The 23,509-nt window shown below is 43.0% G+C and overlaps 1 protein-coding gene across 1 annotated transcript in view; it reads right to left on the bottom strand.

Annotated features, from left to right (window-relative positions):
* FAM184B (family with sequence similarity 184 member B) overlaps positions 1–23,509 on the bottom strand; it is a 115,155-nt gene that overhangs the window by 16,051 nt on the left and 75,595 nt on the right. Inside the window, exons 8-11 of the mRNA XM_070452116.1 lie at positions 15,188–15,294; positions 6,833–6,962; positions 5,823–6,035; positions 606–759 (exon numbers count right to left, since the gene is read on the bottom strand). Of these exons, the coding sequence (XP_070308217.1) occupies positions 606–759; positions 5,823–6,035; positions 6,833–6,962; positions 15,188–15,294 (604 nt within the window). The remainder of the gene's footprint in view (positions 1–605; positions 760–5,822; positions 6,036–6,832; positions 6,963–15,187; positions 15,295–23,509) is intronic.

Raw genomic sequence — 23,509 nt, 5'->3', positions numbered from 1 at the left:
TCACAGAGCAGTCAAGCAACTCGCCTGAGGTCACACAGCTAGTGCACATTGAATGGAGTTGGGCCTCATGCCCAGGCAATTTGATTTTGGAGATCTTTATTGCCTTTGGAAACTTCCAGAATGCTTTGTGTGACTTTGTGCTTTTTTTTTCTGTGAAAACTGAAGAGGAAATGAGCTTCCCGCTGAGAATGTGAAGGCAGGGGAAGAAGCAGAGGCACAGCCAGAATCCTGGGGGCTTAAGTCCCCACATTTACAGAAATCTTTAGAAATGAGTTTGAGGCCATCTCATGAAACTCTCACGAAGGCTGAGATCTGGCTAATGCTCAGTAATGATGACGAAAATAATGATGACAATATTATCTGCACTAGCTGGGCGCATTTATATGCTAAGCATTTTATATTTAATATCTCATCAAATCCATACAACGCTTCTATGACGGAGAGACAAGTGCAACTTCACTTCATAGAAAAGGAAAATGAGGCTGCGTGCGACCTGATGCACATCTTGCAGCTGGTTGGTGGCAGAGCCAGGAGAGTCGCCCTGGTCCTTACCACCCCCCACCCCGCTGCCCCAAGCCCTGATGGGTGCAGAGCTGACTGCATACCTAAGAGCAGTGCCTGCTGAGCCTGCATCCTCTCTAACTCCCCTTGGAGCTCTTGCCGGGCCTTTTCCTCCAAGGCCTGCATCTCTAGCCGGTGCGTCTGGTGCTGGATCTGGAGGCTGTGGCTGGATTCCTTCTTCAAGCGTTCTTCTGTGGCCTGTGGGCACAAGTGGGAGGAAGGAGGCATGAAAGCAGGCACAGAGGGGAGAACTGTCCCTTTTGCCTAGCTCTTCCTCATTGTTGGGGGCTCCCTGAGCACTTGCCACCCCCCAGTGGAGGGCTTATCAGGCTACTGTGAATGTTCCCATACTCATCTGGAAGGACAGTAATGACCTGGCAACAGCAGCCACTTTGTGCTGTGTGAACCTAACTGGTTCACAGCTGACTGGACCAGAGTGGAAAGCTGTTCCAAACTGGAGCAATCATTGGGAATTTGGTGTTAGGAGGTGGGGGAGAGAGCAGAAAGAGACAGACACTAACTAGGAAAAGCAAGAAAACAGGTTCTTCTCTAGGGCCTTTAGAAGGGACACCTGTCAACACCTTGATTTTAGGACTTCTGACTTCCAGCACTGTCAGATAATAAATCTGTGTTGTGCTCAGCCACCAAGTTTATGGTAATTTTGCTACAACAGCAATAAGAAACTAACAGTTTACATTACTTTTACAACAAAGAGTTCCAGTTAACACATCCCACATTTCAGGTGAGCAAACTGAGGCTGAGAGAGGTGAATTAGCTTTCCCAAGGTCACACAGAAAAGATACAGGACTAGGAGGAAACAAGCTCAGAAAAGTAAAGTGCCCTAACTGAAAACCAGTAATGGTGGGTGCAGGATTGTAACCCATGGGTGATGGTATCCAGGGCCCAAGCCCTTCCCACTCCCTCAAGCAACCTCCAGGAACAATGAGAAATTGGACTGCATCAAATGCATGAGGCTCCCCTTAGGAAAGAGCAGACGAGGCAGCTACCAGAAGGCAGCAGCTTCTTTGCTTTGCTACTCCCCAGCAAATGGGGAGAAACAGTCTTATTGCTCTCATGGGAAACTCAGTCATCCCCTGGTGAGTTTATCTAGACGGAAAAGTCCTGTACTTTTCAAACTCTCTGATACTTTCTTCTTGCACTTGCTGCAAGTCTCAGAGCATTCCAACTGGTGACATTTTAATCCCAAGGAAATGTGAATGGAGAGATTGAAGTAAAGGTTTGCAAAAGATGGAGTCAATCTCTTTTTAGGTCAGCCTTGCCTGCCTTCTGGCTCAGAAGTCCTTGGCAGTGAGGACCACCAAGGTTTAGTGGCCAAATTTTATATCAAGCCAGACGCTCATCCCTGGCAAATTGCTCTAGCTTTTTGTTTGCCTTGGGGCTTCTCTGGTGGTTCAGACAGTAAAGAATCTGCCTGCAATGCAGGAGACCCAGGTTCAATCCCTGTGTCAGGAAGACCCCCTGGAGAAGGGAATGGCTACCCATTTCAGTATTCTTGCCTGGAGAATCCCATGGACAGAGGAACCTGGTGGGCTACAGTCTATGGGGTTGCAGAGTCAGACATGACTGAGTGACTAAGACATTCATTTTTTCTTGTTTGCCTCGCTCTTGTGACTGGTTTGGGGCCTCCTAAGGGACCCAGCTTCACCCTCCCAAGTCTCCATGCTCCATCCTATATAGAGTCTTCTTTCTCTGTGCTCCCAAAATACTGTGGGTGATTATCTCATGGCTCCAACTTACTGAATTAGAGCAACCTGTTCAAGTGGCTGTCTTTCCCCCTAGAGGTGAGCTCCATGAAGGTAGACTGTGCTAATCATCTTGGAATCTCCAAAGCTCAGCACGATGGTAGCTCAAGATAAATGCTCAATAAATACCTGCAGAATCAATGAGTGAGTGATAAGAGTGGGTCTTCTTAAAACTGAGCTCTTCTATGGACAGAATGTTTGTATCCCTCCACTCTCAAAATTCATGTTCCCCAATATGATGGAATTAGGAGGTGGGGCCCCTGGGAGGCACTGAAGTTGTGATGGTGGAGTCCTCATGAATGGGATTAGTGCCCTTATACAAGAGACTCCAGAAAGAGCTCCCTTCCTCTTCTGCCATGTAAGGTTAGAGTGAGAAGATGGCCATCTATGAGCCAGGAAGTGGCCTCAACAGACCCCAAATCTGTCCAAGTCTTAGACGTGGACTTCCAGCCTCTAGAACTGTGGGAAATAAATTTCTGTTGTTAATAAGTCACTCAGCCTATGTTACTCTGTTAAAGAAGCCTGACTGGACTAAGACAATCTGTTAGTCATGTATTGATTTAAGCACTTCTCATGGATTCTCTCTTTTGATGCGCTCAGTGGTTCTGTACAGTACATATGACTAGCCTCACTTTGTGAATGGGGAACATGAGGCACAAGGAAGCCTAAGCTCCCTTTCCTTGTAGGTGGCAGACCTAGGATTTGAACCCAGGCATCTCACTCTCAATCACTGTCCTGTATTAGGAATGATCATATTTCTACCATCTCCAATGAGAATTGCAGACACTTTGGTCTCATTCTGGAACCACCCCAAGTAGACAGAAGCCAGTAATGAAGACCCCATGAATCTGGTTCCATGGCTGCTAGGGACTGGGGCTTAGAACTGTAGGTCATCCCAATGAGCAAAGCACACTCCCCCTCTCCCATCACCCGCCTCTATGCTTCCTCTACCTCCTGCAAGGGATTGAGGCCTATAGCCTGGAGGGGTAAAGCTCAAGCCAACACAAAGGCCAGCATGACCCAGCAGTGAATAACCTGGGGAACTTGGCAGTCTTAACTCTTGTAGACTGAAAGCAAAGCTGGTAAAAGATTTAAGAGAATAAAAGAAGAAAAGGAATTCACAAATTCTGGACACCTACTAAGTGTCAAGCAGTCCACATGTATGATTTCATTTCTTTTCACTTTTTTCTAAAAGCTTATTTTGTATTTTTATCTGGGCAATGCATGAACACAGTATAAAGAGCCAAATACTTCTTTTTAAAAATGAAAACTAGTGCCTCCCACCTCTTTCTTCTTCTCTCTGCATCCTATCTACTGGAGGCAGCCATTGGAACTTTTTTAGTTCTTTCTTCCCATATTTACCACCAATAATAAGACAGTATCTCCATTCTGCTTTAACTTGATTATTTGAGAAATGAATTTTCTTTCTATTATGGTAGATGAGGATTTTGTCTCATACATTCTTTCTCTTCCATTCCTTAAATATTGTTATATATATTTTTAAATACAGTGAAGTATATTCAATATTTCCTTCTTGTGAGTAAATGCCATTTACTGCTGAGCTAAATAAATTATAAATATTAAAATCTACCTTGGATTTCCCTGGTGGTCCAGTGGTTGGGAATCTACCTGCCAATGCAGGGGATCTGGGCTCAATCCCTGGTCCGGGAAGGGATTCCACATCCCTCAGGGCAACTAATCACTTGTGCCACAACTACTGAAGGCTGTGTACTCTAGAGCCTGTGCTTGGCAACAAGAGAAGTAACTGCAATGAGAAGTCTGTGCACCACAACTAGAGAGTAGCCCCCACTGCAACTAGAGAAGGCCCACATGCACCAACCAAGACCCAGCACAGCCGTAAATAAATAAGCTACCTTATCCAAAGTTTTGTTTCTCCTTGCATTAATAACTACTGTATTTTATTATTATTTTTTGGATTTTTTTGGCCAAGTCTTCCTACAATCTCTAAAAGCTTTGTAAAATACATTCACTACAATTTTGCACATGGCCAAATGGATCAGAGAAGCCATCAAGCCTATTTTTCCACGGAGGCATCTCTTCTGGAGCCCTCCATCCTCGTGCTCCAGTCTAGACTCCAGTCTAGGCTCTGTTAGTGGCACAGCGGCTCCGGAAACCTTTCTCCTGTGCTAGATTCCCTGTATGCTAGATCTCTTTTATTCCCTCTTTTTTTTGGTTTGTTCCTTTGTTTTGGTGGGATATTCCTCAAGGAACTTCCTGAGGAAAAGTGTATGGAAGATGCAAAAAGAACTCTGAAGGGTATTCTGAGGCTGAGTGAGACCGTCCGAGAAAGGGAGAGCTTGGAATGGGGAGCCCTTCCCCAGCCTGGGATCCAGACCGTGTTGGAGAAGGTTGGTGGTAGTTCACTGATGGCGATGGCTGGATTGCCCAGGCCAGAGTCAAGCAGGAGCAACCCTCCACCTGTGCAGGTGAACCAAGGTGGGCAGGGGCCCAGAGGGAATGGGGCGTCAGGGCAGCTGTGAGGGCTGCCCGAGCAGAGAGTGTTTGCACTGTGAGGCTTGCAAGAAACAAACCTCTGGGGTACAGGCAACAGCAGTCAATGGATAGGAACTCAGAGAGAGGCAGGGTCAGCAAGTGCAAGGATGGAGTCTGTGTCCACATCACAACTGGGTCTGGACCAGAGCTGTGAGATTACTGTGAGGTCACTGGGGCAGAGACTCATTCAGCGTCCTCACACACCCAGGACACTGTCCAGGTGTGCAGTGGAAGCCAGAAATAGAGCAAACATGCAGCTTCCAGAACCAGGAAGGGAAGCCTCCTTCCTCCTGCAAGGTGCCTCCAGCGCCCTCTACTGACAAAGCTTAACACTGTGCTCGCAAAGGAGGAGAAATGCCTAGAGAATACAGATCATTATCACAAGCAGGTATTGAAGGGTAAACCGAGAACTGAGAGGCATAAACTGATAACAGAGGTAATTTTCCTATTATTTCATGTGTCTGATATTTTTATTCAGTTCTCACCCTTATTAATGGTTTTAATCGAATTTCTCAGAATTGCCTCATTATCTTCTAGCTTCCCTGTTGCTGCTGAGATGTTTGATGACATTTGAATTCAAGTACTTTGAGTCTGGTCTCAATTTTCCCCTTAGAATTTCTTTTGAATTCCCTTAGAATTTCTCTCAGAATTCCCTTAGAATTTCTTTTGCAGGATATTGCCCAAGTCATGAGAGAGAAGTTGGTCTTATGATATAAAAGTCATGTGCAAATGCCCAGAAGTTCAACAGACCTGAGTCTGTCTGAATCCTTGTCTTGCCTCTTACTAGCTACGTGACCCTGAGCAGGATGCCAAACCTCTCTGAGCCTCTTTCCTCATCCAGAAAAAGGGAATATGATAATAATGACCTTGTAGGATGAATATGGGGACTGGAGATATTGTACAACAGGCTCCCCCCAAAGTGCTGAGCAGCTCGCACACAAGAGCTCAGTAGTAGTTAGTGGACGTCATCGTTAACACCTTTACCTTGACTTCCTGGTCTTTAGCCTTCTCAAGCATGCAGAGAGCTCGCTTGTGGGCAGCCTCAAGCTGGGCTTTGGCTGCCTGACTCTGCTGGACGGTCTCCTGGAGCTCATGCCGCAGCTGCTCCCGCTCGTGGTCCGAAAGCTGCTTGAGCTCCTGCAGGTCCTCCCTGTAGCTTGTGGCGCACTGCTCCAAGGCCTGCTGCATCTGCGAGACCTGCCCACCAGGGCATCCAACCTCAGGCTGGGACCCTCGCCCTCCCTGGGGTTTTCTTTAAACATCAAAGCTTTCTGATGTCTCCTCAGCCCACCTGAGCCTCCTCTACGCACGGGAATGCTGAGGCGGGTAGAAGATGCAAGCTTGAAGGACCTGGGAACAGCTGGCCCTCCCAGGGGCTCCTCAGCTAGAGCCATGGATACCAGGGAACGGAGAGACGGCTGGGATGTGTGCCATCCAAGAGAAATCAAGAGGGGACCAGAAAACCCTCCAGAGATCTATACAGCAGCCTCCCTTGCGTGCCCCACATGCCCAAATCTCCCTTTCTTATGGAAGCTTTCCCTGACAGTCCTAATTGGTATTATACCCACCCCTCATCACCAGACAGCCACTCAATCTTCTTTATCCTGCTCAGTCTTTTCGTTTTACTAACGCCCTTAACATCTTCTAATATTATAAGTGCTTATTTTTTATGTCTAGTGTTTATTGTCAGTGTCCACCTCCTCTGCTAAAATACAAGCCCTGTAATGCAGGACCTTTGTCTGGTTTGTTCACTGATAATATACAAGCACCTAGAAGAGTTCCTGGCTCATAGCAGGTCTCATGAGCCACAGCAGGTGTTAAATGAATACATGAACAGAACCAAGAAGCCCACCTTGCCCTGGACCTGGACTGCCCTCCCCAGCTTGGACAAGAATTGGGCCCCACATGCATTTCCAAGGCTGTCTGCAAGAATAAGGGAGAGGCAGGGTCTCACTCAGCATGAGGGTGCATCCCCACCAAGGTCATCCTTCTACCTGGGCTTGCAATCTGGCCTTCTGGCTCTGCCACTCCTCCTGCAGACGCTGGATTTCTGGTGCCTTCTCCTTTGGCAAAGAGCCCAATGGAGGCTGCAGGTCACCTCCCTCCTTGATGGGCACTTCGATCCTTTGAAGATACAGAGGCTAAAATCACAGAAGATCCCAGCTTGGAAATGACATGGTCACCCTGCTAACATCCCAGCCACTTGGGTATGGGCTGGGAGGAGGGAGCGCCGATGGCACTAATGGAATGACAGACATCTCTCTTGGATTTGAAAAAGTCATTTGACATACAATTCTAACTGCTGTTGCACTTGGGAGACTGTCAATATTCAGCTGGAATCACTGGATATCTGTTTCAGTGGTACTTAATAAATGATGATCAGTTATCAGAATGACTGAGAGATTACTTATATGGGGTCCCTAGTAGCTTCAAAAGAAGGGGTCTCTGCAGTCTAATTTAACAACTTTTCATGAATGTAGAAAAAAATAACAAAAAATTATGTTCTACTTGAATACAGTAATTTACACTTTTCAAAGCACACATTGTTTTAACTGGCTGTTCCCAGGTATACACAGGAGGATTATAAATAGCCTTTCTGTGTATATAGCAGGGACAAGACAGTGCTGGTTTAAAGCTGCAGTAGTTTCTGCATTCTAGAAGAGATGCTGACAAATATTTTTGGAGGAGACTTTTCTATACTCAGTTTCGAGCCTGTAAACCAGCTGATAAATTCAAATGTGATGGGTTGAGATTGTAAAGTTAAGTATTTATCCTGTTTAACAGTGTAAAAGGATGACACACCGTGGGCATCTCTGCAGAGATTGCTGGGAGGTCAATGACATTTTGTTTCTCTGGCAAACACATCAGGCCAGAGGACCAGAGGTTAGGGAGTTAGGGCCCTGGACTGTGAAGAAAGACCATGATAAGGACTCTGACTTGGCAGAGGTGAAAAGGCCCAGCAACATAGACAGAGGAGACCCCTGAAAGGAAGGGCAGGATGTTAAAAGCAGTGTAGCAAAGTTGTTAAGATCATGGACACTAGAGCCAGATTGCCCAGATTCAAATTCTAGCTCTACTACTGGTAACTGGTTATGTTACCTTGTCTGAACTCTTTAAGCTGTTCCCTCTTCTAAAACATGGGGTTAATAACAGTACCTTTCACACGGATTGTTCTAAAGATTAATAGAGTATATATCTTAAAAAATGCTTAACTCTGTGGCACATTGTAATATACAAATAAAAAAATTAGTCAAGTGTTTAATAAAGTAAAAAGGTTTCTTTTTAGGTTTGCATTAGGTTTGCATCCTAATTCTCTTAGGTTATTTTCAAACTTCTGGAAGCTATGCTAAATATAACCAAATTTAGAACAGCTTATTTATTCCTACAAATAGGGCTACTGGGATTTTACATGGGATTGAACTGAATCTAAAGCTGTACTTCAATTATGATCATTCTGTCTGTAAATAAATACACTTTAACTATTTCTTTTTAATTTGTAGCTCTTTTTCTTGCTTTATAGGACTGGGAAGGACCTTCAGGACAATGATAGGTAGTGAGAGCAGCATTATTGCTTTGTTCTGAGTTTTTGGAGGAATGTGTCCAATATTTTACCATTAAGCATGTTTATCATACAAGATCTTTTTCAGGTTGAAGAAATTCTATTCATGGATTGAAGAGGTTTTATCATGAAAGAATGTTAACTTTTGTCTAATGCTTTTGTGCATCTATTGATATGATTATTTATTTTTTCCCTTTATATTTTAATATGATGAATTACATGACTGCCATTCAAATGTTCAATCAACCACACATTCCTGGGATAAACTCTACTTGGTCATGATATATTATTCTTTTTATATACTGCTTGATTTTATTTTCAAACATTTTGTTGAGGATTTTGCATTCACGAAGAATATTAGTTTGTCTATATTGATGAATGTTTTAAGTGCCTTGAAAAAATTTATTTTGTAGTTTTTTAGCATATTATCTACAGATATAAAATAGACTTAGTTAATAGTGTAGTCCAAATCTTCTATATCCTTACTGATATTAGTCTAGTCATTCAATCAAATATTCAAAAAAGGGTCTCAGAATCTCAGTTGTGATTGTAAATTTCTTCCTTTAGTTCACATAGTATTTGCTTCATTATTTAAAGCTCTGTTATTAGGTAATACACATTTAGGATTGTGATGTCTTCCAGATGAATTGACCACTTTACTGTTGTGAAACATCCCTTTTTAATCACTGGTAATACTTCTTGTTCTGAAGTCTACATTGATATGAATATAGCCACATTAGCTTCCTTACATTTTGTATTTGCATGGAATATCTATTTATATCATTTTACCTCCCAACCTATCTGTGCCTGTATAAAATGTGTTATACAAAATACCACCAACTGAAGGGCTTAAAAAGCAGAAATTAATTTTCTCATAATTCTGAAAGCTAGAAGTCCACGATCATGGAGTCAGCAGGTTTGGTTTCTTCTAAGGCTTCTCTTCTGAAGCTTGCAGATAGCCAACTTCCATCACCCTCTGTCCCCACGATTGTCCCTTTGGCTGCTTTACCAGTGCACTGATCTCTTCTTACAAGGAAATATTGGGTGGGGGCCACCCTAATAACCCCATTTAAATCAATCATCTATTTAAAGCTTTATCTCTGAATGCATTCATATTGGGGATTAGGGCCTTAACATATGAATTTGAGGGGGGCACGGGGCAGCACAATTCAGCCCATAACAGTGTCTTTATACTTAAATCTCTCTCTGGTAGATAGCATGTAGTAAATGTCCTGCCTTTTTATCCTCTCTGGCAATCTCTTTCTTTTAAATGATGTCTCTGTTTCATTTACAATATCAGTATTGAAATGACTGGGTTTAAATCCACATCTTATTTGTTTTCTAACTGCCCAATCCTTTTCTTATTGTTCTGTTCTTTTTCTATCTTCCTACCTGACATTTTTTATGATTCCATTTTAGTTCTTTTATTGGATTTTTTAAGCTTTTCTTTGTATTAATGTTTAATGTTGCTCTATGGATTAAAACTTGTATCCTTAACCTATCACAACCTTCTTAGAGTTAACATTGTACCTCTTCATATAAAATATAAGTCCCTTACAATACTATAATTTCACTAATTGCTATTCTTTGTGCTAGTGGTCATATATTATTCAACTATATGTATTGTGAACTTCATAATATACTGCTTAATTATTAAGCAGTTATATGTCTTTTAAAGAAACTGAAGAGAAAGAAAAGCTGTAGTTTTTTATATTTACCTATACATTTACCTGGAGAAGGCAATGGCACCCCACTCCAGTACTCTTGCCTGAAAAATCCCGTGGACGGAGGAGCCTGGTAGGCTGCAGTCCATGGGGTCGAGAAGAGTTGGACATGACTGAGCGACTTCACTTTCAGTTTTTACCTTCCTTCATTGGAGAAGGAAATGGCAGCCCACTCCAGTGTTCTTGCCTGGAGAATCCCAGGGATGGCAGAGCCTAGTGGGCTGCCGTCTATGGCGTTGCACGGAGTCAGACACAACTGAAGCGACTTAGCAGCAGCAGCAGCAGCATACATTTACCATTTCTGAGGTTCTTCGTTTTCTCCTGTAGATCCAACTTTAAATTTGCTGTAATTTCCTTTCAGCTTCAATAAATTCCATTGCTGTTAATCATACTGCAGCTTAAATGGTGAAAAGTCCTCTTAGCTTTTATATACCTGAAAATGTTCTATTTCACTCTCATTTTTGAAGGATATTTTCACTCGATTTAAAATTAGGATTTTACAGGGTTTTTTTTTCTTTTCCATTTATAACCTTAATGATAATGCTTCATAGTTTTCTGGCTTTCATCAGAAAATGAGCCTAGAAGGTTGATGAGAACTCAGTTGTCATTAGTATTCATGAAAAGCCAACTGTCTCCTGTATATAATTTGTCTTTTTAAAAACCTGACTGCTTGTAAGATTTGGGGGGATATATTTTGTTTTCAGCAGATTTTCTATGATGTGTCTAGGCATTGTTATCTTCAGATTTATTCTGTGGGGAGTTCACCTAACTTCTTGAATATGTAAATTGGTGTCCCACATCAAATTGGGGGAATTTTTGGTCATTTTTCCCAAATATTTTTTCCTGCTCCATTTTCTTTGCCTTTTTACATGTGGGCTCCAAATACATGCATGTTAGACTATTTGATATTGTCCCACAAGTCACTAAGAATCTCCTCATTTAAAAAAAATTTCCCCCCTCATTCTTTGGATAGTACAGTTTCTACTGATCTATCTTCAAGCGACGAACTTTTCTTCTATGATTTTAATTTGCTGTTAAGTACATCTAATGAGGTTTTCATTGTGGATATTGTACTTTACAGCTTTAGAATTTCCATTTGCTCCAAGGTTTTCATTTCTCTGCAGAAATTCCCTATTTGTTCATTCATTATAACAATCCTTTCCCTGAACATAGCTCATATAATTGCTTTCAAGTCTTTGTCTGCTAATTCCAATATCTAGGTCATTTTAGGCTTTATTAGCTGATTTTTTTCTTGATTATAAGTCATACTGTTCTGCTTCCTTGCATGTCTTATAATGTTTTCATCAAATGCTCAATACTGTGGATAATACAATACTGGGAGTCTGTATTATTCAATCCTTTCAAAAGTGTTTAGTTTTGTTATGAGAGCCAGTTAAATTACTGAAGGCTCTTTCTGATCTTTTTATGCCTGGATTTGTCTTTTGTTAAAGCATGTATATTTCAACACTGTCCTTTGTTCTAGGGTGTGGCCCTTATCCTACAGGGCATGTTTCTTACTCCTAAAGTGTTATGTTTCTGAGGTCTCAACTCAATGCTCATGGACCTCAGAAAGGCTTTTTTTTTTTATATTGTGGCTGATCTTGGAATCCAATGTCTCCTAGCATCTCATCTCTAGTACCTTCGTTTTTCTCAGCACCATGGCAGCACCATACTCTAGGCCTCATGAGTCTCAACTCAAGCTCCCGGCAAGGACCTATGGAAAATTTTTATAGATTTCTGCCCCTTATGTCCCCACTTAGTATCTTCTCTTCTGGCACCATACCTTACAAATGCCAGCTGCTCTAGCAGCCCTGAGCCCTGATGTCTGCTTCCTCAGCTCAACTTACCTCCACTTCTCTGCACTGTGGTTGGCCCTGTCCCCAGACAGAGAGGCAGGAGAAAATGTGGAGAGATTATGGGATTCATTCATGTTTCTCTTCTAAAGAACATGGTCCTTCTCTGCATAGTGTCCTGTTACTAAAAGAGTTGTCATTTATTTTGCTCACTTTTAAAGTTGTCTACAGAAAGAGGGCAAGTCTAGTACCAGTTACCCTGCCACAGCTAGAAGTACAAGTTCAGTCATTTTACTGAGTATTAAAGTAAAGAGTGACCTTAGAAAAACAGAAAAACTGTGGAACTTCATATGGCATAAGAACATCTGTTGAGATGTAGTTAAGAACATTAGTTCTGGAGCCAGAGAGGCTATCATCTGGATCCTACCATCTACTGGCAGAATAAGTAGAAAGGGAAGTCACTTAACCTCTGTTCTTCAGTTTCCCTCATCTTTAAAATGAAGTGCTTCAACAACGGTATCTAATGAAAATTAAATGGGTTAATCCAGCATTCAGTAAATATTTACTATTATTACATTCATCATCATCATCATTTCTGGGAACACCATGAATGAGAATTTCCCTCTCTTACTCTATTCTCTTGTGTCAAATTCCCTCGTATCCTCATATCCTAAAAAGCAGATCCAATCCTGCCATCTCTCACAAGCAAGCTACAGTAGACTCTTCTGACTCCCCCTGCTCCCACTGAAGTTGATTCTGACCTGCTGCTGTTGCTCCTATTTAATCACTTCAGTCGTGTCCAACTCTGTGTGACCCTGTGGAATGTAGCCTGCCAGGCTCCTCTGTCCATGGGATTCTCTCAGCAGGAGTACTAGAGTGGGTTGCCATGCCCTCCTCCAGGGTTTTCCTGACCCAGGGATTGAACCCAGGTCTCCTGCACTGCAGGCCGATTCTTTCCCTGAGCCATCAGGGAAACCCACCTGACCTGCTACCCCCACCTTAAATCAACAGCCAACGGAAAACCCACCATGCCAAAAGTTCTCTGACAAGCAACCTTCAAGGGGTTAACTACTGAATATGCAACCTCACCCCTAAAGAACCAATGTGTCTGTTCTGTTCTGCAGCCTCTGACCATAGATCTTTCTATTCCTTTCTCATTACTTCTCAGTTCTTACACTCTCACTAAAACCCCCATGAAAGAAGCCTACAGACCCCACACCTCCTCATTTTCTTTTGGGGTTGAGTAACCCCCTTAACAACAAAGCTACACAGGAGAAAAGACAAGGTTGCTGTGATCACCACCTACTGTTGGTCTGCCCAGCATCTTCTCCTTAGGGAAGCCTTTTCTCTTTCCATAATGATCCTGTTTAGTCCACAAGGTTCAGATGCAGCTAGCTCTGCCCTCATCCTTAATTGGCCCATGGGAAGGGCTGACACAGAGCCAGATATCTCCAGATATCTCCAGATATCTGGCCAGATATCTCCTTGGCCAGAATGACTGGCTCAGGGATGGACAAATGACCCAATCTGGGCCCCTTAGGAACCTCTTGAAATCCCTGACAGTATTTCCACAGTAAAGACTATTTCTTTCCCTTTGTTAGTTTTGAATGGAATAAGATTTGTAGCTTCCAGGGGTAAGTGACAGCACCAGCATTTAGTCTGGAGGCCCAACTCCAGAGTCTGTACTCTTTAACCGCTATGGTTATACATCTCATAGATCCCAAGACAGAATCTGGAGGGAGCTGGACAAGTATTATTAGCTAGAGAATTCACAGGACTATAGGGTACCTGACACTGCCATCGATATGATTTAGGGGTGTAGGCTTTGCTTCCTCAATGCTAGCTTATAAATGTTTCTGTCCCCTCAAAATTCATGTTTTGAAGCCTACTGTCCAATCTAATGGCAATAAGAAATGAGGCCTTTGGAAGGTGATTAGGTCATGAAGGTGAGACCCTCATGAATGGGATTAGTGCCTTTATAAAAGAGGCCCTTGCCCTTCCATCTTGTGAAGACAGAATGAAAAGATGCCTTCTATAAGCCAGAAAGTGAGTCCTCATCAGACACAGAAACTGCCATCACCTTGACCTTGGACCTTATAGCCTCCATAACTGTGAGAAATAAATTTCTGTTGTTCATAAGGCACCCCATCTATGGGATTTTGCTAAGCAGTCCAAATTGACTATGACAACTAATCTCCCTCATGGTGAGATTAGTATCTTTATAAGAAGAGACACAGAGAGACCTCCTCCCACACTGTCTGCTGCCTCTCTCTTCTCCATGAGAGGACATGAGAAGATGGCCATGTGCAAACCAGGAAGAGAGCCCTCACCAGGACTATCTGAAGAGCTATCAGATGGGAGCATGGACTCCATGTCATCTGTCAGGACCCCCCACAGCTGGTCATTAGTGTGGGGAAGTGACGTATAACCGTGGGAGCCTCAGAATCACCTGGGAAGCTTTCTCAAGAGACACAGGGTTGTGATGTACCCAGACCTACTGTATCAGAAACTTGTGGGGTAGTGTGACAGATCTTTATTGCTCAGCAAATACCAACTGCCTTGTGTGATGCTGTGGATTGAATTGTGTCTCCCCAAATTCATATGTTGAAACCTCAATCACCAATATGATGGTATTTGGAAGTGAGGCCACTGGAGGTAATTAGGTCATGAGAAAGTAGCCCTCATGATGAGATGAGTGCCTTTGTAAGAAAAGACACAAGAGAGACCTCCTCCCACACTGTCTGCTGCCTCTCTCTTCTCCATGAGAGGACACAAGAAGACGGCCATGTGCAAACCAAAAAGAGTCCTCACCAGGAACTGAATGGGCCAGCACCTTGATCCCCAGCATCCAGAACTGTGAGAATAACCTTCTGTTGTATGCTAATTTGTTATAGCAGCCCAAACTAACTAAGACCTGTGGAGAGCATATTACCTTCTGCTCAGGGTATTAGTTTTTGTCACTTGGAAGAACAGGAGGCAGAGGTTTGGGCCAGTCTAGATCTGTCTGATTTGGGGGCAGTTTATTAACCTTTTTGAGTGTTAGGTTCTTAATCTATAAAATGGTCTCTCTGAGTTGGTGTGACAAATAATTCAGGTAAAGTCCTTAGATGTGCTGAAGGCACACAAGACATTTCTGTTCCCTCCCTAAGCTTCATGCATGGGGCAGTGATAAATATATGAGGTACAGAATGAATGAATGAATGAATGAATGAATCCTTCAAGTGTGAGTCCTCATTCACTGGAGCCCTCGGAAGCCTGCCTGTCCTCCTGTACCTTTCCTCCTCTTCGCTGCTGGTTCCTTCTTCAGCTGCTAACTTATCTTGATATTTCTCTCCTCTGGGCAGAGTCTGAGAAGGTTCATTCGGTCTCAAGCATGGATCCTAAGGGAAAAACAGTTGAAAGATGAGACTAAAGTAAAGTTCCTGGAGCCAACCTGTGGTTTACCAAACCAGAGAGCAGAGGAGAAAGAGCCTCCAGCAATCCTCACAGCTCTCAGGCCTGTGATGATTCAGTGCTGAGCCCACTGCCTGGCTCAGGAGCAGTGTCAGCCCTGATCCCTGTATCCTGCTTTTCAGCCTAGCAAGCATGTCACGCAGCTGATGAAACTAAAGTACAGACAGAGAAACTAAAGCACGCAGCTTGTCCAGGGTTCCTATCAGAGAGGAATGGAAATGAAATGCAACCCTGGGGCTGTTGTGGGAATCAGAGAACAGTGCCAGCAACAGCCACTGGTCTATAAGGGTGAGCAACTGGTATTATTATTATACTCATATTACAGGTGGCAGTCTGCTACATCCTATAATACAGGATCAGAAAACATGGAACTTTATCAGAAGCCTTGAGAAGTGGGGTATGGTGGGAGGACAATATGGAAACCATGAGTTAATAAGGAGGCTTCAGAATTTTCTATCAATAGAATTTGTTCATTTTATTATTTCCTCTTTCAGCAGAGAAGAAAGGTGAAGAAGACTTTCTTATTTTGATTCTTCTACTTGTTACAATAACCACTGTCCGCAGAAAACAGTGTAAGCAGGCTAGGATAGACCTCTTTGTTGAGAAATCTCATTAAATAGTAATAAATTGCTACCTGGGCTTTCTGCTAATTATGTGTCTCTGTCAGTCTTGTGTTTTTCTGGCCCTGAGCTTCATCAGCTGTAAAACAAAGTGGTTGGTTACATCTCTGGTTTTCAAACCATGCTCCAGGGACCATGAGAGATGCCCTTGGTGATAACAGAGGCAAAGCTGAGACTGGAAGATGGGGCCTTGGGCTCCCCTCCCTCCCTGACACAGAATAAAACGGCTCTGGTTGCCTTCTATGTACTCTAATGTTTATGAAAGGCCACCAATGTCAAGGCCAATGAGGACCTCCATGTTGCCAAATCCAATGGTCACTCCTTGGGCTTCGGCTAATTGAACTTTTCTGCAGAACTGGAATATCTGTTCCTTCCTCCTCCACGCAGCCCCCTTTCCTGGGTTTCCTCCTCTCTCTCAGCTACTCCTCTGTCTCCTCTGCTAAAGCCTCCTCCGTTCCTGCCCTAAACCTCAGTCCTTGGACTTCTCTTTTCTGTCTTACTCCCTAGTGTCTCATCTAGGTCCATGGATACTAATGACAAACAGTTTACCTCCATTTCCAAGTTTCCCCCTAAACCCTGGACTTGTATATCCAATTGCCCTCCAGACATCATTCAGATGCTTAATAAGCTTCTCAAACTGTAACATGTCCAGAACTGAACACTTGGTCTTACCTCCTCCAAACAACAAGCATCTACTTTCCTCAGGGCCTTTGCACTGGTTGTTCTTGCTGCCTGCAATGCTCTACCCTATGATATTTACATGTCAAGCTTCCTCACTTCACTCATCACAACCAAGAGACCCTCCCTTGTTTAAAACTTGGGCTCTGGCAGAAAACTGCCTATGTTTAAATCCAATTTCTTCTTATTTATGATGTATCAATTCTAATGGTACCAGTAATCACAATAAATAAGAACTGACTCAGTTCAACATGAGTATCTCTACCCTAGTAAAATGAATCTTTGTGACCCCATGTTCTATACAGTTGATGGAATTCTCCAGGCCAGAATACTGGAGTGGGTAGCCTTTCCCTTCTTCAGGGGATCTTCCCAACCCAGGAATTGAACCCAGTCTCCCACATGGCAGGCAGATTCTTTTTTTTTTTCCCCTTAGATTTTTGAAGGTTGAGTTTTTTTTTTCCTTTATTTTTATTAGTTGGAGGCTAATTACTTTACAATATTGTAGTGGTTTTTGCCATACATTGACATGAATCAGCCATGGATTTACATGTGTTCCCCATCCTGAACCCCCCTCCCACCTCCCTCCCCAACCCATCCCTCTGGGTCATCCCAGTGCACAAGCCCTAAGCACTTGTCTCAAGCATCCAGCCTGGACTGGTGATCTGTTTCATACTTGATAATATACATGTTTCAATGCTATTCTCTCAGATCACCCCACCCTTGCCTTCTCCCATAGAGTCCAAATGTCTGGGCAGGCAGATTCTTTACCAGCTGAGCCACAAGGGAAACCCAAGAATTCTGGAGTGGATAGCCTATCCCTTCTCCAGTGGATCTTCCCGACCCAGGAATCGAACCCGGGTCTCCTGCATGCAGGCTGATTCTTTACCAACTGAGCTATCAGGGAAGCCTAGTAAAATAAATCATCACTACAAGGCTCTAAAAATGAACTTGTAGGGACCTAGCAACAGAGCCTGAAAACAGAAGGCAAATGTTCAGAAATATAGGGAGGAACAGGCAAATTTATAATGGGAGATTTTAATACACACTTCTCAGAGACTCATATATCAGGTACACAAAATAAGCTAGGAAATGGAAGATTTGAACAAGATTAATAAGCTGAAACTAGTAGCTAAAAAAGAACAATAATCACTGTTAATGTTTATATAATGCTTAGTGTGCACCCTCAACTCTATGAGGCGATAATCATACCATTTTAAAGGTGATGAACCTTGCCCAAGGTCATACAGTAAACACCAGAACTAGAGTTTAAATATATAAGCTTTAACCATGGGGGTCACAAACAGTCACACACGACTTAGTGACTGAATTACAACAACAAACCTTTAACAACCAAACAGAATGTATACGTTTTGGCTATCACATAGAAAACATTTTTAAAAAACTGACTCCACAGCAGGCTACAGAGCAAATTTCAGCATAGCTAGAGTGTTGACATTTTATAGACCACATTATCTAATGACAATGCAAAAAATTTAGAAAACAGTAAGAAAGTAGGTTTAAAAAGTGAGATAAACTTCAAAACTCTGGGATACAGCTAAAGGCATAGGCTGAGAGGGAAATTTATAGCCTTAAGTGTATTTATTATAGAACATTTAAGAAGTTAGAAAAAGGATAACATAATAAACCCAAAGTAAGTAGAAGGAAAGAAGTATGAAAGACAAAATTAATGGCATAGAAAAAGGCAGATCTGACCAGCACATCTGAAAGCCAGCTTTTTGAAAAGACACATCAAACTACTGCTAAGACTGATCAAGGAAAAAGGGAGAAGGAACTTAAAGCAACATGAATAATGGACAAAGATCTCATGACAGTTATGAAGATGAAAAAGAATTTCAAATGCACTCTGAGTCACTGTGAAGACTGTGAAAGAGAATGTGCAGGATGTAATTTCTGGGCTACCTTATCGACCACTGATATATTTAAAGGCATCCTGGGCAGGAGTCCAGAAATAGGAGAGGATAGAAAATGCTTAAAAAGGCTGACGATGCACTCAGATGACTGCGACAGCTCCCCACAGCATAGCGTCCATCTATTTCCATGCAGTAACTCAGGGACGCCTGCAACTCAGGGAGGTGGGCAGGAAAGACAACCCCGTCCTTGTGTTGCAGGGGTGGACCTAAGGTCGGAGAAGTCCAGAATTCCATGTGACTGCACTGGCCCTCTGTTGTGTGAGCATGATCACCAGCTGCCAGTATCAGGGCCTAACTGGATGAATTCAAACTGTGATACGAATGTACTGCTGAAACGTATCTGCAAATCAGACACTTAAAATCAACCTGATAGATGAAGGCTGCTTCCCAAATCAACAGGGAGATAAACTCAGCAATCTTTTCTACTTCTGTTCACTTGCTTCCAGCTCCCTGGAAACCAAAGAGAAGGATATCCTTCCCACAAAAAGGAGATGAGTCCTCCCCCTCCCTGCAAATAATTAAAGGACCCAGTGTTCCTTTAAATCATCCTCTAGCCAAGGCTAATTTTTGAAGGTGTTCCTAATCTAGCTTGAGACAGTACTCTCAGCTCCATTCATTCAGTTGTCATGTCATGGATCAGTTAATATACAAGGAGATACAAACATCTGCCATATGTGGGTATGTTAGGTGCTGGAGGGACAGAGATTAATAAGAGAAATAATTCTTGATTTCAACAAACTAATGGTTCAGCAGAGGGGACCAACAGACCATATAAATGGAAAGCATTCACCTTCACCACCCTACCTTCTGTACCTGGTATTTTGGGTCAAAGTGTATCATTCCGAAGGAACTGGGGTGCCATCTGAATATTTCTCAAAGGAATCTGATCTTGGAAATGAACAGTAGGCTGAAGGAGCACTTTCAAGCTCACCAATACTCATTTCTCTGAATGTCAAATGGGGCGGACTCTCCAGCATCCCTTTTGTGGTTGTCGGCTTGGGATCCCAGTGAGTGCCTCCCAGGACCAACAGTGAGCCACTTTGGGTGTATCCTGAGTTAATCGCTCCTAATTCACACTTTTGCACTCCCCATCAGGCATTTCTCAGGTTCTGTCCAGGACTCTCTCCATCACTAAAGTATGCACAGAAAATAAATAGCTCTGCTTCTCCCTTAACCATCCACTGCAAAAGCCTCCTCCCAACTCCTCCCAAGCAAATGGCTGGTTATTTTAAACCCACAGTCACATTAGGCCTTTATCTTTCATCTTCTAGGCAGTGAACCTCATCTGGGTTGTTTCTATTTTAAAGGAACACCCACGCCCAGGAAATCTCCAGGAAGGAAATATTGAAAGTCTTTCTCAAGTTCATTTGACAATCTTTCAAAGGCAGCATTATGTACATCTTAAAAATAGAACACCTAATGCAGTGGGGTTTTGCTGAAATGATTACAGGGGACTGTAATAGATACTCCAAAGTCACCTTACATTATAGACTCTTTTAACAGTTTCGAAAAGTGACTTCATGTGCTTTCTTCCGTTTATTACAAGTCTCTGGGGTGGAGGAGAGGAGTCATGTCTGCCACTTTACTAATGAAAAGCAGTACAGAACTGTAATTTGGACACTGGTGTGCCTCAGTGTTCCTCAGTTTGGGCCTCAGTTTCCCTATCTGTAAAGCGAGGATAATAACACTTGCCTCATAGGGTTGTGGTGTGGGACTGTGTACACACTATGTTCTTGGTACTTGATCTGTTTGCCATGATGAACAGTGAGGAAACTGATGCCAGAGAGGTAATTATATAATATTTACTTCCTGCATTTGAAATGGAGCTCTCTGAGGACCACCCTCACTCATCCAGCCCTGGGCCTCTCTTAATGACAGCACTCATAAATACTTGTTGAGGCAAAATGAGTTGAATAATAATGACCACAAATGACTTTTCTTTTTGTTCTGGAGAAGGTTCAGGCAAGGATCTATGAAAACTTCATCCCTTCCCTGTCCCCAGCTCACTGAGACCCAGACACCAGAATCTTCCACAAGAAAAGTTTCTGTGAAAATTACCAAGACTCACATGACTTTCTGAAAACTAATGAAGACCACTGTGAACCTAAGAGAATCAAGGAGACCAGACATGAGAGGCCAGGATGAAAGACTCAATGGAGTCTCAGCTGTCTACAGTGCGGACAGAGCCACACCCAGGGTTGGCAGCCCTCCCTCTGTGTATTCTGGGAATGGAGTGAAAAGTCTCGGCCTTATTATTTATATCTCTCTTGACTCACTGAAATGGTTTGGCAGAACAGCTAAGAGCAACCGTCGTTGTGTCCCGTGTGGGGGCTGGGTTCACTGCGCTGTAATGCACTGCTCATGCACCATCCACACAGGCCTGGACTTTGTACCTCTAGGGCCTCGGCAAAGCTTTGACTCGCTTGGTTGGCATAGATTTTGCTGGAAAAAAATATCTGAACTAAATTATAAACTTTCTTTGATATAGCTTGACCAAGTTCAGAAAGTTGTGTAACCCGTTGTGTTGGTAAGGTTGTGGGGAAACAGACACTTGCGCCTGCTGCTGACAACCTTGATGGAGTGCAACGCAGCAAATCTATCCAAGTTCAAGCTTCTCATACCACTGGACCTAGCAAATCCTACAGTGCTAAGAGTTAGCCCCTACTAAACATTTACATGTACTGTTTCTGTCATTGTTTCACAGATGACTGTGCAATGAATGAATAGCATACACGTTGAGTTGAATCAAGCAGAACTGATACTCATGAAGGTTCTTCCTTCTTTACTTCTGTCTAGAACTGAGCTCTTGGAGGGATCGTTGTCTAGACCCATAAGGGTCAGATGAGAGCCCAGTTTCATGATGAACCAACCCAAGGTTTTCAATGTGCACTTGTATTTAAACTTCTTTGTGTATAGTTGCTCAGTCATGTCTGATTCTTTGCGACCCCATGGACTGTAGCCCTTAAACTTCTCTAGGACTTGCCGTTTTAGCTACAGCAGTGGTTCTCAGTTGGATGGTTATGGGCCCAAGGAAACATTTGTCAATGTCTGGAGAAGTTTTTGGTTGAGACATTCTGATTGCAGAGGGAGTGCTACTGGCCTTCGGTGAGTAGAGGCCAAGGATGCTACAAAACATCCTACAAGGCACAGGGCAGTCCCACAACAAAACTTAACCCAGTCCAAAAGTCAAGTGCCAAGGCTGAGAGACCTTGAGCTGCAATGAAAGCTCTGGCCCTTGTACATCAGTCCTGGAACATACCTAGAACTTGTGTGTATGTGTGTGTTCCCTCCTGAAAATACAGCCTGCTGTGTAATCTTCTGGAGCTTCATTATTATTTATTTCTAGCTTATCAACCTTCCTTTAATTTGAATCTCATCACTTAAGATCCCAGCCAACTCTGTCCCATCTCCCTACCACAGTCACTTTGAGGCCCTGAGAAATTCTCCAATATGTGAGGAAGAACCTTTCTGGGAAGTCCCACAGGGTACTGGTGAAAAGTTCAGCTGTCCCTAGGGCCAGGAGTTCTTGTTGAATGATAGCTCATGAGGCTATTTCTTGAGAAACTCACAGAGAATGTTCTACAAGCAGACATTTTCAGAAAGTATGGGATGGCCTCAGTCAGGAAGGGCCAGCCCTGCTGATAAATGTACCTGTGCTCCTTTATTTCTCCTCCAAGCTTATGCAGGGGCAATGGGGGCTGCTCAAGAATTTCCCCCACATCTGGGTGTCAAAGGAGGAAATGTGGGGAGTCCTGGCCACTCTCCTTAATCCCAAGACATACAACTATAGCCTATTTTATCTGGAAGGCATCCTAGACATGTGTTGATACTCTTATAGGAAGAGTGGGGGATCAGAGCCAGAGACCTAGCTCCATCCCATCTCGACTGCTTATCTGCCTGTGACCATGAGCGAGTCATCTAACTTCTCTGTCTTTCACTTTCCTCTTTTGTAAAATGGTTACATTACAGGGTTACACAAATTCCAATGAGGTCATGAATGGAGACAGTGCTGTATAACTGACCAATATTGTTATTAAAATCCATAGCCACTAGATTTTTGACTCATTTCGATCCTGGTGAATATGTGGTTAAGGTTAAGTATGGGTTATCCCAGTAGGGCTGTTTGCAAAATGGGACTGGAATCAACAAGGAAAACTTATAGTTTCTGAAGACACACAGGCACAGGGAAATGGGTGGATTAATGGAAGAGGACAAAGCAGTGAGATTCAGACTCACCTACATAGTGTTTTCCCACCTGAAATCTGAAGTAGACTGAAAATTTGAGGCAGCAGTAAAATATACGAAATTTAGGCAATGGATTTTTGATGGTGCCAGCTGTAAAGATTAAGAGGTAAGCTGAAATAGGAACCAAGAGGGTCCTTCAGGCCAGGGTACTCAAACATGAACTTACAGGAAGAATTTATGTTTCTGACATTATGCAAGGAATGTTAACTGAGTGCCTATATTTTAGGTTAAATTGTGCCCCCAAGAAGAGACATTGAAGTCTTAACTCCAGCACCTAAAGAAGTGACTTTACTTGCAACCTGGGCTCTTGAGGATGTAATTAGTTAAAATAAGGTCATACTGGATTAGGGTGAGCCCTAAATCCAATGACTAGTGTCCCTATAAGAAAGTTAATGATGTGGTGACAAGCCAAGGAATGCCAAGGAGTGCCACCAACCCCCAGAAGCTGGAACAGACTCTACCCAGAGCCACCTGAAGGAGCCAACCCTGCTCACACTGTGATTTTGGACTTTCAGTCTTCAAAACTGTGAGACAATACATTTTTGTGGTTTAAGCCCCAAGGGTTGGTAATTCATTGTGGCAACCCTAGGAAAGAACACAGCCTAGCATGAGCCTGACAGAGACAAACAGAAACTAGATTCAATCCTGAAGCACCATCCCTTAAAAAG

The sequence above is a fragment of the Odocoileus virginianus genome, chromosome 21 (assembly GCF_023699985.2).
Source record: "Odocoileus virginianus isolate 20LAN1187 ecotype Illinois chromosome 21, Ovbor_1.2, whole genome shotgun sequence".
Lineage (NCBI taxonomy): Eukaryota > Metazoa > Chordata > Mammalia > Artiodactyla > Cervidae > Odocoileus > Odocoileus virginianus.
This window is presented reverse-complemented; position numbering and strand designations above follow the sequence as displayed.